General features: G+C 44.6%; 1 protein-coding gene across 2 annotated transcripts in view; it reads right to left on the bottom strand.

Moving 5' to 3' along the window:
* Nucleotides 1-16526, bottom strand: part of svil (supervillin) — a 181808-nt gene extending 165282 nt beyond the window's left edge. For both annotated transcript variants that reach the window (XM_033045191.1, XM_033045198.1), the window contains exons 1-2: nucleotides 16133-16526; nucleotides 3113-3176 (exon numbers count right to left, since the gene is read on the bottom strand). In XM_033045191.1, coding sequence (XP_032901082.1) covers nucleotides 3113-3176; nucleotides 16133-16190 — 122 coding nt within the window. In that variant the 5' untranslated portion in view covers nucleotides 16191-16526. The remainder of the gene's footprint in view (nucleotides 1-3112; nucleotides 3177-16132) is intronic.
* Nucleotides 16527-16955: the final 429 nt, after the last annotated feature.

Genomic DNA, 16955 nt, shown 5'->3' with positions numbered 1-16955 from the left:
ACTCGCTGGGGTTCAGAAGGATGAGGGGACACCTCATTGAAACTAACCGAATGGCAAAAGGCTTGCATGGAGTGGATGCGGGGAGGATGTTTCCACTAGGAGAGTCTAGGGCCAGAGGTCATAGTCTCAGAATTAAGGGACGTTCCTTTAGGAAGGAGATATTTCTTTAGTGAGGGTGGTGAATCTGTGGAATTCTTTGCCACAGAAGGCTGTGGAGGCCAAGTCAATGGATATTTTCTTTGGCCGAGATAGATAGATTCTTGATTAGTACGGGTGTAATGGGGAGAAGGCAGGAGAATGGGGTTAGGAGGGAGAGATAGATTTGCCACGATTGAATGTGTAAGAATGAACAGCAGATGCTGCTTTAAACCGAAGATAGACACAAGTCTGAAGAAGGGTCTTGACCCGAAACGTCACCCATTCCTTCTCTCCAGAGATGCTGCCTGACCCGTTGAGTTACTCCAGAATGTTGTGCCTATCTCTGCAATGATTGAATGGCAGAGTAGACTTGATGGGCCGAATGGCCTAAATCTGCTCCCATCACTTATGATCTTATGACCAATGTCTAGTGGTCATTCCATTTCTAAATAGCTGCAGTTGTCAACAATAGTTCCTTCCCGAAAGTTGGGGATTATATTCTGGTACAAGCAAGCCAATCACATTCTTATTTGATGTTGTTGTTCTTTATTGTTCCTTTAATCTAAAATTTGAAAGCAAATCAATCACGGCGTTACTTCCCTACACTTGAAACGGCAAGATCTTTTCAGTTCTCGGCTAATGCCGACCAGCAGATCCTGTACACTAACACGATCCTACACACACTGGGGGCAATTTACAATCTTTACCAAAGCCAATTAACCTACAAACCTGTACGCCTCTGGAGTGTGCGAGGAAAGCAAAGATCTCGGAGAAAACCCACGCAGGTCATGGGGAGAACGTACAGACGTATGAACAGACAGCACCCGTAGTCGGGATCGAACTCGGGTCTCCGGCGCTGCCTTCGCTGTAAGGCAGCAACTCTACCGCTGTGCCACATGCTTGCCTGCTAGACCTAGACAACATTGAGGCATGTATATCATAAAAATGCCAGGAAACTCCAACAAAGGAGTTTCTCACCATCCATCCTTGACATTCAACGGTAAATCATTTTCCTACAACCATCATCAACCTACTTCTACCTAAACTTGGTCTGCTTTATTTATCTTCTCTAAAAGTGAACTAATTTCTGAAAGAATATTGGTCTGTTTTTTCAGTTTTAGAGATACAGAGCAGAAACAGGCCCCTCGAGTCCATGTTGACCAGCGATCCCTGCACATAAACACTATCCTACACACACTAGGGACAATTTACATTTATACCAAGCCAATTAACCGACAATCTGTACGTCTTTGGAGTGTGGGAGGAAACTGAAGATGGGAGAAAACACAACCAGGTCACGCGAGGGGGGGCGGGGGGGGGGGGAACGTGCAAACTCCTCAGAGACAGCACCCGTAATCAGGATTAAACCCAGCTCCCTGGCGCTGTAAGGCAGCAACTCTACCACTGCGCCACCGTGGTAAGTAACAAAAAAGCCAGTTAAGTTCAACAAAGGAGTTTCTCGCCATCTATCTCTGACGTTCAATGGTAAATCATTTTCCTAGCCTGCAACCATCACCAACCTACCTCTGGCTAAACTTGGACTGCCTTACGCATCGTCTCCTCCATAAGTGAAGAAACTAATTTATGAAAGAATATTATCTAGGCAGGATTATAACATTTTTTATCCAGAGAAACCAAAAACCAGTTGCCAATAAATGTTCAGTGTGGAGAAAATACAGAGGATCTTTATACTGATCAAGTCACCAAACTTTCTCTAGGCGTATTTCAGATGCCATGGGATATCATTCTGAAAGTTCTCCCTGAACAAAACCACAACTGTTTTCCAAATAGAAATGTTATGTAAACTGTGGAAAAATTGGCCACACTCCTAAGTAACCACTTTATGCCTACAACGTCCAAGCTTGACAAAGTAGTGAAAACCAAGTAGTATCTATGAGACCATATCATTAGGTCACTTGATAGTAGAATTAGGCCATTCGGCCCATCAACTCTACTCCGCCATTCAATCATGGTTGATCTATCTCTCCCTCCTAACCCCATTCTCCTGCCTTCTCCCCATAACCTGACACCCGTACCAATCACAAATCTATCTCTCTCTGCCTTAAAAATATCCACTGACGGCCTCCCCAGCCTTCGGTGGCAAGGAATTCCATAGATCCACCACCCTTTGACTGAAGGAGTTTCTCCTCATCTCCTTCCTAAAAGTACGTCCTTTAATTCTAAGGCTATGACCTCTGGTCCTAGACACTCCCACTACTGGAAAGATCCTCTCCACAGCCGCTCTATGGATAGAATGCCTTCAGGGAAAGAGGGAGGAGAAAGACGCAAGGAATGGCAGACGATAGAATCTTGGGCAGGGCACAGAATGCTGGAGTAACTCAGTGGGTCAGGAAGCATCACTGAAGGACATGGATAGGTGATATTTCGGTCGGGACCTTCTTCAGATTGATTCTCATGGAGGGGGCAGAAAGCTGGGGAAGAGGTGGGGGTGGGACAATGCCTGGCAAATGAGAGGGAGATACCAGTGAGGGTTTGGGGATTGGCAGATTGGGCACGGTTGCTCAGCGGTAGAGCTACTGCCTTACAGCGCCAGAGACCCAGGTTCGATCCTGACTATGAATGCACGGAGTTTGTACATTCTCCCCGTGATCTGCGTGGGTTTTCTCCGAGATCTTTGGTATCCTCCCAACAGGTACAGGTTTGTCGTTTAATTGGCTTGGTATAAATATAACATTGTCCCAAGTGTGTGGAGGATAGTGCTAGTGTGCGGGGATCGCAGGTCGGCATGGACTCGATGGGCCGAAGGGCTTGTTTCCACGCTGTATCTCTAAACTAAACTAAAAAAGTGCAAGGACAAAGCAAGGAGAGGAAGAAATGGGTGGGGGTGGGTGGAACAAGAAAGAGGGGGTAGGGAAGGATGATGTTACCCAACATTGGAGAATGCAATGCACATACCGTCATTAGCATTATGCTATATGAATCAGATTCTAAAAAAGAAATGGAAATATTGTACCTTGGGGTCCTTTTCTGAAATAATATTCCTCTTCCAAGTCCAACAGGATGTTCCTTCGCCACTTCTGAAACAAACAAAAACGTGGCTATTGTTTGTCTTCACCTTGCCCCTTATCACCCCAACCCCTCCCATTCGTTCCAACACTGCCATGCATTTAGTTTAGTTTAGAGATACAGCGTGGAAACAGGCCCATCGGCCCACCGAGTCCGCACCGACCAGCGATCCCCGCACATCAACACTTGCCTACACACGCACTAGGGACAATTTACACTTACAACAAGCCAATGAACCTACAAACCTGTACGTCTTTGGAGTGTGGGAGGAAACCGAAGATCTCGGAGAAAACGCACGCAGTCACGGGGAGAACGTACAAACTCCCTACAGACAGCCCCCGTAGTGAGGATCGAACCCGGGTCTCCGGCACTGCAAGCGCTGTAAGGCAGCAACTCTACCGATGTGCCATCATGCCGCCTAAACGTATTTAGAGGTATTTAAACGTGCCGCCTAAACGTATTTAGAGGTATTTAAACGTGCCGCCTAAACGTAATTCTAAACATATTTAGAAACAATATTCTTAGCGATGTTAACTATGAAATTAGCAGATTGTAGTAAGTATATTTATATTATGGTATATGGACACACTGATCTGTTTTGTAGTAAATGCCTACTATGTTCTGTGTGCTGAAGCAAAGCAAGAATTTCATTGTTCTATCGGGGACACAAGACAATAAACTCACTTGAACTTGAACTTGAAATATATATACGGCTCAGGTAAGATCCCACCTTGCCAATTTAGCTTAATCGTGACTTTAGACACACCGATGTATTCTTGATTAGTACGGGTGTCCGAGGATAAGGGGAGAAGGCGGGAGAATGGGGCTAGGAGGGAGAGATAGATCAGCCATGACTGAATGGGGGAGGAGACTTGATGGGCCGAATGGCCTAATTCTGCTCCTCTCACTTCTGATCTTATGATGCGGTTGACCCGTAGCTACCTCTTCAACATGGGAGAAACTACAGCCGGACAAAATGATATTGGTTCATTGTCATTCTAGGAATTAATATCCATATCCTGGTCTGAAGAAGAGTCTCGACCCAAAACGTCACCTCGTCCTTTTCTCTAGCGATGCTGCCTGACCTGCTGAGTCACTCTGAGTCAGCTTTTTGTTTCTATCTCTTGGTGATACATTGCTTCGCCATGCCATATATTTATGTGAACTATATGTATTCATAAGGTCACTCTGGAATTTAGAAAGATGTGAGGGGATCTAATTTAAATATATAAGATTATTAAGGGTTTGGACACGCTAGAGGCAGGAAACATGTTCCCGATGTTGGGGGAGTCCAGAACCTGGGGCCACAGTTTAAGAATAAGGGGTTGGCCATTTAGAATGGAGATGAGGAAACACTTTTTCTCACAGAGAGTGGTGAGTCTGTGGAATTCTCTGCGTCAGAGGGCGGTGGGAACCGGTTCTCTGGATACTTTCAAGAGAGAGCTAGATAGCGCTCTTAAAGATAGCTGAGTCAGGGGATATGGGGAGAAGGCAGGAACGGGGTACTGATTGGGGATGATCAGCCATGATTAACATTGAATGGCGGTGCTGGCTCGGAGGGCCGAATGGCCTACTCCTGCACCTATTGTCTATTGTCTAATTGACTTTCAATCTGTGATTTAGAATATTTGGCCTAAACACAAAATATTTGTGCAAGTTTGAGCCACCTGATTAGAAAAGGACATAATGCATTGCAGGCGCAAGGAACCGCAGGTGCTGGAAGATGTCTGAAGAAGGGTATTGACCTGAAACGTCACCCATTCCTTCTCTCCAGAGATGCTGCCTGTCCAGCTGGGTTACTCCAGCATTCTGTGTCTATCCTGACAAATAAGGTTGTCCATCATTCGCATCCACAGATGCTGTTGCATTTTATTTGCAGATTGTTTTTATTTTGCTGAGTGTGGATAGGAGCAGAATGGGAGCAGAATTAGGCCCGTCGAACCATCAAGTCTACTCCACTATTCAATTATGGCTGATCTATCTCTCCCTCCTAACCCCATTCTCCTGCCTTCTCCCCATAACCCCTGACACATGTACTAATCAAGAATCTTTCTATCTCTGCCTTAAAAATATCCACTGACTTGGCCTCCACAGCCTTCTGTGGCAAAAAATTCCACAGACCACACCACATTCTGACTAAAGAAATTCCTTCTCATCTCCTTCCTAAAATAACGTCCTCTAATTCTGAACCGATGACCTCTAGACTCTCCCACTAGTGGAAGACTAACTGGGGACACCTCTCAGATCCCAGTCAATATTTAGCATGCAATTATTCAATTAATATCTAAAATTGATATCAAATTACTATTTAATAATTACTAGAGTGAATACGTTTTGCCGTCTTTTAAAAAAAATATATTTATTTTATTAGAAGCAACTGTACAAGGAGAAAGTAATCGACATAACAATTATACAATTTTCGTATAGCTTCAGTTTTAACAATTTATAAACTGATAAGTGAATCGGAAAAAAGTAAAAAGGAAAGAATGAAAAGGAAGTGATACGAAAAAGAAAGAAGAAAAAAAACCCTGAACTATCAAAGAAGTGAACAAAAAAAGCGGAGATATATCCCACTACCCTTCCCTACACCCGCTCACCCGATCTTAGCGTCAGTTTTGAGCTTGTGTTCAACCATTCTGTTGAAGAAATTCAATTAAAGGAGACCATATTTTGGAAAATTGATCTGATTTGTCAGACAAAACAAGCCTTATTTTTTCTAAATGTAGTGTCTCGGTCATTTCTGTGATCCACATCTTCACTGTGGAACTGTTATCTTTTTCCAGAATTTAAGTATAAGTTTTTTCGCAGTTATTAAACCATAGTCAAGGAAACGTCTTTGGAATATCGTTGACTTAGGGCAGTCCTCTGACATTCCTAATATTATTAATTTTGAATCTGACTCCAATTGAATTTTAAGTGTTTTAGAAATGGTATTGAATATTCCCATCCAGAAGTTTTGTATTTTTATACAGAATACAAAAGAATGGGTTAGGGTGGCTTCTTGGAAGTGACATTTATCACAGAGAGGGGAGACAGTTGGGAAGTTCTTGGTCAATTTGGTCTTTGAGTAGTATAATCTATGCAATACTTTGAATTGTATCAGGCAATGCCTGGCATTTAAAGAACAGGAATGTATGTATTGTAGGCTTTCATCCCATATATATTTTGAAATGGGTTCACCCAGCTCATCCTCCCATGCTTGCCTATAAATCTCAGAAGGTGGAGTGTCAATATTTAAGAGAGTGTTATAAATGTAAGATATCAACTTACTTGTATCGGCACGTTTATTCAAACAATCGTCTAATATATCTGGACCCATAAGAGGACAGTCTTGTGTATATGTTTTCACATAATCTCGGATTTGAAGGTATCTAAAAAAATTGTTGGCATTCAAGTGATATTTCTCCTGTAGTTCTTGAAAACGTTTTGCCGTCTTATCCCTCCAAAGTATGCAGTCCCAAATTAACTGACTTGATTGTGGAACACTGGGACAACCTTACGGCACACAATAAAAAAAGCTAGCAGGGGTCCGGGACCCTCCCGGAGAGCAGCAGGTCCAGGCAGCGGGCAGTTGAAGATTCTGCCTGGGTCGATTGCCTGCCCCTCTTCCGGGCCTACATCCGTGCCCGTGTGTCCCTGGAGAGGGAGCACACACAGTGCCCACGGCGACTCTGGTCCACGCGGGGGTTGTCGAGTGCATTGTGGATAAAGTTGACGATATTTTAATCTGATAACTGTTTGACTGTTGTTTGTAAACTGCCAATGGCAGTCTTGATTTTGTTACTATTCTGCATTTGTGTTTGTTTGAATAAAAGCTCTTTGTATTTAAAAAAAAAAGGGAGCAGTAGGCTGGGCTGGAAGACTCAAAACCCTCCTAACTCTCTATCCTCCTATCGCTCCCTCCTAACCCCATTCTTCTGCCTTCTCCCCATAACCCCTGTCACCAGCACTAATCAAGAATCTATCCATTTCTGCCTTAAAAATATCCATTGACAGCCTCCACCGCCTTCTGTAGCAAAGAATTCCACAGATTCACCACCCTCTGACTAAAGAAATTCCTCCTCACCTCCTTTCTAAAGTAATGTCCTTTAATTCTGAGGCTATGACCTCTGGTCCTAGACTCTCCCACTAGTGGAAACATCCTCTCCACATCCACTCTATCCAGGCCTTTCACCGTTTGGTAAGTTTCAATGAGGTTCTCCCCTCATCCTTCTAAACTCCAGCGAGTACAGGCCCAGAGCCGTGAAGCGCTCATCATATGTTAACCCACTCATTCCTGGGATCATTCTTGTAAACCTCCTCTGGACCCTCTCCAGAGCCAGCACATCTTTCCTCGGTTATGGGGCCTAAAATTGCTCACAGTATTCCTAATGGGGCCTGACCAGCGCCTTGTACAGCCCCACCCAGCAATACATCCCTGTTGTTGTATTCCAGCCGTCTCGAAGCTTCATTGGTATAAATTCAATGCAAGTTACTAAACACAACCACTATTGAGAAAAAAAAAAAAACTACTGTAGATACCATAAATAGTACTTAATAATTTAAACACTTCAATCAATTGGCAGAATTTACTGTGTGCCGACTGATTGTTTTACGGTACATTAAAGCATATATTCGCAAATCATCTCACTCCTGAGTCCGCAGAAGTATTAACCAAGAGGGTTGATGTTGTGCAGATTGTCTTTCAAAAAGGAACACAATGTTAATAGTTTTTATTAATGTTACCAAGTGGAACTAAATGAACAATGCAAGTGATGACACAAACTGACTTTGCTTCAAATCAGATAGATGAGAGTTGGGTGTTGCTGTTAAGGCCAGCATTTACTGCCTGCTCCTGTGTGTTTCAAGGAGGTTGGAGCCACTGTTTTGAACTGCTGCAGTCTTTGTGAACTATGTACTCCAGCAGTGTATTTGGTTGCATCATTCTGGCACATGGACTGTCCTAACAAGGAACTGCAACACATTTCTCACGTCTGGAAGATGGGTGATCTCATGTTTGCAACACAAAAGGATGTTCGGCCCATCGAGAGCATGGGGAGTAAGCCCGTTACTTGTAGTTTAGTTTAGAGATAGAGCGTGGAAACAGGCCCTTCGGCCCACCGAGACTGCGCTGACCAGCGATCCCCGCACATTAACACCATCCTACACACACTAGGGATAATTTTGACATTTACCAAGCCAATTAACGTACAAACCTGTACGTCTTTGGAGTGTGGGAGGAAACTGAAGATCTCGGAGAAAACGCACGCAGGTCACGGGGAGAACGTACAAACTCCGTACAGACAGCACCTGTAGGCGAGATCGAACTGGGTCTCCGGTGCTGCACTCGCTGTAAGACAGCAACTCTACCGCTGTGCCCCCGTGACTGTGCTCTATTTTCCCCTCTCTATAGTCTCCCTCTATTTTCCAGTGCTCTTGCACTTCTCGACTCCCACACAACTGCCCTGTGACTCACGGTCGTATCACGGCCTGATTCGGCAACTTGAACGCTCAGGAGCGAAGAGGATGCAAAAATTTGTGAACACTGCCCAGTCCATCACGGGTTCTGACCTCCCCACCATCGAAGGGATTTACAGGAGTCGCTGCCTCAAAAAGGCAGCCAACATCATCAGAGACCCACACCATCCTGCCATCGGGAAGAATGTGCAGGAGTCTGAAAACTGTAACGTCCAGGTTCAGGAACAGCTTCTTCCCTACAGCCATTAGGCTATTAAACACAACAACCTCAAATAAACTCTGAACTACGTAGACGGGCGTATTGGTTTTGTCTATTTACACAATGTTGTATGTTTTGTGTGTGTGTGTGTGTGTGTGTGTGTGTGTGTGTGTGTGTGTGTGTGTGTGTGTGTGTGTGTGTGTCTGTGTGTGTGTGTGTGTGTGTGTGTGCGCGTGTGTGTGTGTGTGTGTGTGTGTGTGCGTATGTGCGTGTGCATGTACTATGTTTACATATTCTGTTGTGCTGCTGCAAGTAAAACCCCTGTCCCACGATGCGAGTTTACCCAAGAGCTCTCCCTCTCCCTAACTAAGAGTTAAACAAAAAAATCAAACTCGTGGTAAGTACGTAGAATTACGTAGCGGGTACGTCGGAGCTCGTGGACGTCTCGTAGCGGCTCGTAGCACTAACGGCAGGTACTCGGGGAAACGCGGTATGCTCGTGAAATTCGTGTAGTTTTTTCAACACTGTGAAAAATTTCCAAGAGTAAAAAAATACTCGTGATGAAGTACCACGAGTTTGATTTTATTTTTAAAACTCGGAGGGCCCTTAGGTAAACTCGCATCGTGGGCCCTTAAGAATTTAATTGTTCTATCTGGGACACGGCAATAAAACACGCTTGACTCTTATTGCTATTTACTCCACCAAAGAGAGTTTTATAAAGATCAGCCAACCTACTTCAGCGTACAGGGAGCAAGTGGACAGAAGCATTTCTATCAGCTTTGCTATCTTAGTCCCATCGAGGTGGTAGAGATTGCAAATTGGGAAATGTTGCAAGACAAAAATGCAAGGTGATCTTTTGACTGCACTTTATAGTCAATACATTGGGAAATTATGCCAATCACATATTACAATCGCTCCACATTCTTAAAATCATTACTACTGCAACATTTCTTATTTTCACAAAACATTATTCCCCTAATCCCTGTGAATGGCTCGATTGTAATCATGTATTGTCTTTCCGCTGACTGGATGTAGCACACAACAAAAGCTTTTCACTGTACCTCGGTACACGTGACAATAAACTGAACTGAACGCAACTGAACGGGATCCAAGCCATCGTTAACAAATATCCAAAAGAATTAGTAGTTTATATTCAATCACCTGGAGGAGAGCAAATGGCCGGATCGTTAAAGAGTCTGAAAATAAACCCATGATTACTACTTTTTGCATCCTCTCCATTGTTAGACAAAGCTAACTCAATCACAGCTCCTGTACCAGTTCAGCTCCAAAATTGTCTCATTCCATCCAGTCACTTATGGTGGAGGACAACTAAGAAGCTGACAGCAGGAGGTGGATCCAAGAACAAGACCAGTCTCAACATAAGTGTAAAAGTCAAGGCAGCGTCATTTGGAGGAATAGAATGGCTTTAACAGAGTAAGGATGAGGATGAGATGAAACACATTTCATTTTTCTACACTTTTCTCCTGCCTGCTGTATTATTTATTCCTCTCAGGCCGAACTTTTCATTTGATTCATTGTCGGAGCTCGTCTTAAGTGAATGAATGCAAACGTGGGATCCATTCTGTGTCGGCCGATTACCTACAAGGCATAATCCCGCCCCTCTTATCTTCCAGCGTTGTACTCCTCCTTCCCCCCCCCCCCCCCCCCTCCCCCCGCCCATAGTCAGTCTGAAGAAGGGACCTGACCTGAAACGTCACCTATCCATGTTCTCCTGAGATTTGTGTATTCTGGTGTCCATTTAATCAGTTTCTGATCATTATACATAATTTAATTTCCATTTTCTTAAATCATTTTTTTTTCTGTTTGGCACTTTCCGTAGCTGGTTTGATGCTCACCCTCCAACACGCAGGTCTTGGTTTGGAACCCGTGATGGGGGAATATTTCAGAATCTTTTACACTGATGCCCCTTTCCGCAGAGACCAGTTCCTCCGCAACTCCCTGGTAAACTCATCCCTTCCCATCCAAACCACCCCCTCACCAGGTACGTTCCCCTGCAACCACAGAAGATGCAACATCTGTCCCTTTACCTCCTCCCTCGACTCTGTCCAGGGACCCCGACAGTCCTTTCAGGTTATGCAGAAGTTCACTTTGAGTCATAGAGCGTTACAGCGTGGAAACAGGCCCTTCGGTCCAACTTGCCCAAACCGGCCAACAATGTCCCAGCTTCATTAGTCCCACTTGCTTGAGCTTGGTCCATATCCCTCCAAACCTGTCCTATCCATGTACCTGTCCAACTGTTTCTTAAATGATGGGATAGTCAGAGCTGCCAAGTTTTGTCAGAGCATTTCAGTATTCTAGTACCTGAAAACATTTTGCTGAGGAAATCAGCAATGGCATTTTGCTGAAAAAGTGTTATAGTTTTATGTGCGGACATACCCATGTAAGAGTACAAGAATGCATAACTACGCACCTTACTTGACAGTGCATTAATTGCTATCTCTTTGTATACTGCTGTTTGAACGGCTGCTTCCTGCTTTTAGCACCAGATGATGATGTAGAAGCCATTTTGGAAGCTTCCCTCTCCCTCTCTCCCTCCTTCCTCTCTTTCCCCCCCTCTCTCCCTCTCTCCCTCCACGAACAGTATGTGACCCAAAGCGCTGTGGCCATAGCGCTATGTTTAAAGCCCGTAGCGTTCCAGCCGGTAGCGCTATAATTAGAACCCACAGCGCTGTAGCCGACAGCTCTTCGTTTAAATTCCCACGCGCTAAACTGACAGCGCTGTTTAAACCTGGAGCGGGACAAGCAGATCAAAGCTTACAAAAATAATCATCCAGATCTTGAAATTTAAAATACTAATAGATTTAATCTGCTATAATTTTTAGAGGTACAGTATGACTTTTTACATCCTTGCATTTTTTAAGCAGCAAGATGAAAAAAGGAAGTCGGGCCGATTAAAAAAAAATCCGTACTTAACAAAGCAAATCCGTACATCCGTATTCTTATCGTATTTCCGTACAAAATACGGAAAATACGTACTACTTGGCAGCTCTGGATAGTCTCAGCCTCAACTACCTCCTCTGGCAGCTTGTTCCATGCACCCACCACCCTTAATGTGAAAAAGTTGCCCCTTGGATTTCTATTCAATCTTTTCCCCTTCACGTTGAACTTATGTCCTCTGGTCCTCGATTCACCTATTCTGCGCAAGAGACTGTGCATCTGCCCGATCTATTCCTCTCATGATTTGGTATCATGGTTTACAAGATCCCCCCCTCATCCTCCTGCGCCCCATGGAATAGAGATGCAGCCTGCTCAACCTCTCCCTATAGCTCACATCCTTTAGTCCTGGCAACATCCTCGTAAATCTTTTCTGAACCCTTTCAAGCTTGACAATATCTCTCCTATAACATGGTGCCCAGATCTGAACACAATAGTCTAAATGTGGTCTCACCAACGTCTTATACAACTGCAACATGACCTCCCAACTTCTATACTCAATACTCTGACTGATGAAGGCCAAAGTGCCAAAAGCCTTTGTGACCACCTTATCTATCTGTGACTCGACCTTCGAAGAACCATGCACCCGCACTCATAGATCCCTCTGCTCTACAACACTCCCCAGAGGCCTATCATTCACTGTGTAGATCCTGCCCTTGTTTGACGTCCCAAAATGGTTCACTTGCACCTCCTCCAACCTCATCTACTGTACCCGCTGTTCCAGGTGTGGACTCATATATATCGGCGAGACCAAGCATAGACTGGGCGATCGTTTCGCTGAACACATCTGCTCAGTCCTCCTGGGCCTATGCAATCTCCCCGTTGCTAAACACTTTAACTCCCCCTCCCATTCCCACACTGATCTGTCTGTCCTGGGCCTCCACTGTCAGATTGAGGCCCAGCTCAAATTGGAGGAGCATCACCTCAAATTTCGCTTGGACAGCTTACAACCCAGTGGTATGAACATTGACTTTCACAAACTTCGAGTAATCCTTGCTTTCCCTCTCTCTCTCCATCCCTCCCCCATCCTAGTTCACCGACTAGTTTCACTGTCCTCCTGATTAAGTTTACTGATTGTATGCCTCGATGTCACCTTCCCCACAGCAGACAATGAGTTATTCGACATTCTCTTGGACATCGTCTGCTTTTGGTTTGTCATTTTCACACCTTTCCCTTCTTATCTCTAGTTTCTCTCTCCCCTGACTCTTAGCCTGAAGAAGGGTCTCGACCCAAAACGTCACCCATTCCTTCTATCCAGAGATGCTGCCTGAGTTACTCCAGCATTTTATGTCCATCTTTCGTCAAAATGCCAGTTATTTTTTCTGCTCATCCTGGACATTCGTGCCCTGCTAATTTGCTCGCCACTATCACAATCATGTTAACACATGGTAAACAGACAGATAACAGTAAACTGAAGGAATAATGTGAAACATAGAAAATAGGAGCAGGAGTAGGCCATTCAGCCCTTCGAGCCAACACCACCATTCAATATGATCATGGTTGATCATCCAAAATCAGTACCCCGTTCCTGCTTTCTCCCCATATCTCTTGATTCCGTTAGCCCCAAGAGCCATATCTGACTCTCTCTTGAAAACATCCAGCGAATTGGTCTCCACTGCCTTCTGTGGCAGAGAATTCCACAGATTCACAACTCTCTGGGCAAAAAGGTTTTTCCTCATCTAAAAGCTTATTCTTAAACTGTGACCCCTGGTTCTGGACTCCCCCAACATCAGGAACATTTTTCCAACATCTAGCCTGTCCAATCCCTTAAGAATGTTATATGTTTCTATAAGATACCCTCTCATCCTTCTAAATTACAGTGTATAAGCCCAGTCGACCCATTCTTTCATCATATGTCAGTCCCGCGAACCTGGCGAACCTACGCTGCATTCCCTCAACAGCAAGAATGTTCATCCACAAATTAAGAGACCAAAACTGCACACAATACTCCAGGTGTGGTCTCACCAGGGCCCTGTACAACTGCAGTAGGACCTCCTTGCTCCTATACTAAAAATCCTCTCGCTATGAAGGCCAACATGCCATTAGCTTTCTTCACTGCCTGTTGTACCTGCATGCTTACTTTCAATGACTGATGTACAAGCACACCCAGGTCTCTTGTACTTCCCCTTTTCCTAATCTGACACCATTCAGATAATAATCTGCCTTCCTGTTCTTGCCACCAAAATGGATAACCTCACATTTATCCACATTATACTGCATCTGCCATGCTTCTGCCCACTCAGTCTACCAACCTATCCAAGTAACCCTGCAGCCTCATAGCATCCTCCTCGCAGCTCACACTGCCACCCAGCTTTGTGTCATCCACAAACTTGGAGATGTTGCATTTAATTCCTTTGTCTTAAATGGTTAATATATATTGTAAACAACTGGGGTCCCAGCACCGAGCCTTGCGGCACCGTTGCGGCACTATCCTTTGCAGCCTTCTGTAAGCCAGTGTTTCTTCAAGCCCGAAGAACTGTTGAGGAGCGATATCTTTACAGATTCAATGGATCACAAGATAGACACATGAAGCTGGAGTAACTCAGTGGGTCAGATATGCTCTCTGGAGAAAAGGAATAGGTGACGTATCGGGTTGAGACCTGTCTTCAGACCTGTTACAGGTCTGTTATTCCAGCTTTTTGAGTCTGACCCGCTGAGTCACTCCAGCTTTTTGTGACTATCTTCGATTGAAGCCATCATCTGCAATTCCTTCTTATTTAGTTTCGTTTAGAGATACAGCGTGGAAACAGGCCCTTCGGCCCACCGAGACCGCACCAACCAGAGATCCCCGCACATTAACACAAGCCTACATATACTAGGGACAATTTACACTTACACCAAGTATACAAGCCCAAGTCAAATAACCTGCAAACCTGTACGTCTTTGGAGTGTGGGAGGAAACCGAAGATCCCGGAGAAAACCCACGCGGTCACGGGGTGAACGTACAAACTCCGTACAGACGGCACCCTTAGTCATGATCGAACCAGTGTCTCTGGCACTGCAAGCGCTGTAAGGCAGCAACTCTACCGCTGTGACATCGTGCCACCCTGATCATTGTATCACAATTGTGTCATCCAATGTACGGTGTTCGTGTGTGGGAAGGAACTGCAGATGCTGGTTTAAACCGAAGATGGACACAAAACGCTGGAGTAACTCAGCGGGACAGGCAGCATCTCTGGAGAGAAGGAATGGGTGACGTTTCGGGTCGAGACCCTTTTTCTTCAGATATTGTACATAGATATACACACACACACACACACACACACACACATTTACAAATGCCTAGATAAACAATAATTTTTCTTATATATAATTCTTAATTGCAGGTGCATATAGCTGCACTTCTACTGTGCTTTTAATCAACTTACTTCCAAATGTATTGTGTTTGCAACATAAAGAAACCTTTCTTTAGAATAGGCAGGACCTGTGTAAAATACAAGTGACGCGGGTAATACTTAAATCTGATTCAACGGCCTTTCATGCCAAGCACAATGAAGATGCACTAATTCCCCTCCCCCCGCCATTCCCACCAAAGCAGACGGAAACATAGCAATCCTTTAATAAGACAAATGGATCTAGGAACTCAGAATTAAACATTTGGAACAGAATTAGATACAGTGTAATGCAATTGCTGATAAAAGTTTACGTCCGTCCGGGATTTAAGCTAATAGACACGTCTATTGTTTCCCATTGCCCTTGAAAAAGAGGGAAGGGGAATGAGAGAGAAAAAAGAGAGAAAGAGAGAGAGAGAGAGAGAGAGAGACAGAGAGAGATAGATAGGGAGAGAGAGACAGAGAGAGAGACATATATATATATATATATATATATATATATATAGAGAGAGAGAGATAGGGAGAGAGGGAGCAAGAGAGCAAGAGAGCGAAAGCGAGAGAGAAAGAGAGCGAGAAAGAAAGAAAGCGAGAGATAGACAGAGAGAGAGAGAAAGAGAGAGAGAGAGAGAGAGAGAGAAAGAGAGATAGAGAGAGAGAGAGACAGAGAGAGAGACAGAGAGAGAGACAGAGAGAGAGACAGAGAGAGAGACAGAGAGAGAGAGACAGAGAGAGAGACAGAGAGAGGGAGAGACAGTGAGAGGGAGAGAGAGACAGATAGAGGAGAGAGACAGAGAGAGAGAGAGAGGAGAGAGACAGAGAGAGAGACAGAGAGAGAGACAGAGAGAGAGACAGAGAGAGAGACAGAGAGAGAGACAGAGAGAGAGACAGAGAGAGAGACAGAGAGAGAGACAGAGAGAGAGACAGAGAGAGAGACAGAGAGACAGAGAGAGAGACAAAACAAGAGTGTAGTGAAGGGGCACTTTAACAACATATGCCTGCTTTAAAGAATATGTTTGCAGCTTACCTTGGCCACAGCATGTCATGGTTCGAGCATAACCAGCGATCCAGGGATTTCGGAACATGACTGCGGAGTTCGAAGGCTTCAAGTGACAAGTAATGGCTAATTTTATACCAGACACAATGCTGGGCCTGTCTACACCGTAACGTGTGGAGATTTTTGCATGGAGCAGGACCAAAGCTGTCAAAGCCTGCAGTGGCTGATGGAATAGGCCAGGCAATAGGTTGCGGCTTACGGCAGCTCATACCACTAATCAGATTACTGACGGAAATTAGGCTACAATGAAATGCTAAAGCTGTTCGGATGGCAGAGATTGTGAGATTATAATGAACTGGTACAAATCTGTGACCAAGTCACAACATGTGTTACTGTGTGGCAAGACAAATCAACAAACATTGCAGCTTCCACATACTGGGAAACCAATCAACTCTCGGCAGACGAGAAATTCTTCTCATCTCCAAATAATCGCAAACTGTGAGGAATGCACAAGGAGAACACAATATCAACTCAGAAATCAGCCAGCATACTGGCATAGTCACATTATGACATTGTGTTCAACATATAGCTTGATGTTTGTCATTTAAAACTGGAAATCAACACCATTCATCACGAGCACTGCAGCAGTCGAACAAAATTTAGCTAGTTTGGAAAGTACCGCCATTTTTTAAAGTTGGAACTGGAAGCCGAGTAAAGGGCCTGTCCCACCAGCATACGATAGCTTGCGTCTTGCGCGGCCAAACGTGGTCGCTTGAGGCGTACGGCCGACACCGTGCGACGTCCAAATTCAGTCGGCCCGCCTCCTGCTCAGCTGATTGGTGAGTTTGACGTA

Source organism: Amblyraja radiata, chromosome 2 (assembly GCF_010909765.2).
Source record: "Amblyraja radiata isolate CabotCenter1 chromosome 2, sAmbRad1.1.pri, whole genome shotgun sequence".
Lineage (NCBI taxonomy): Eukaryota > Metazoa > Chordata > Chondrichthyes > Rajiformes > Rajidae > Amblyraja > Amblyraja radiata.
The sequence above is the reverse complement of the archived record's forward strand: the minus strand, read 5'-3'. Positions and strand labels throughout refer to the sequence as shown.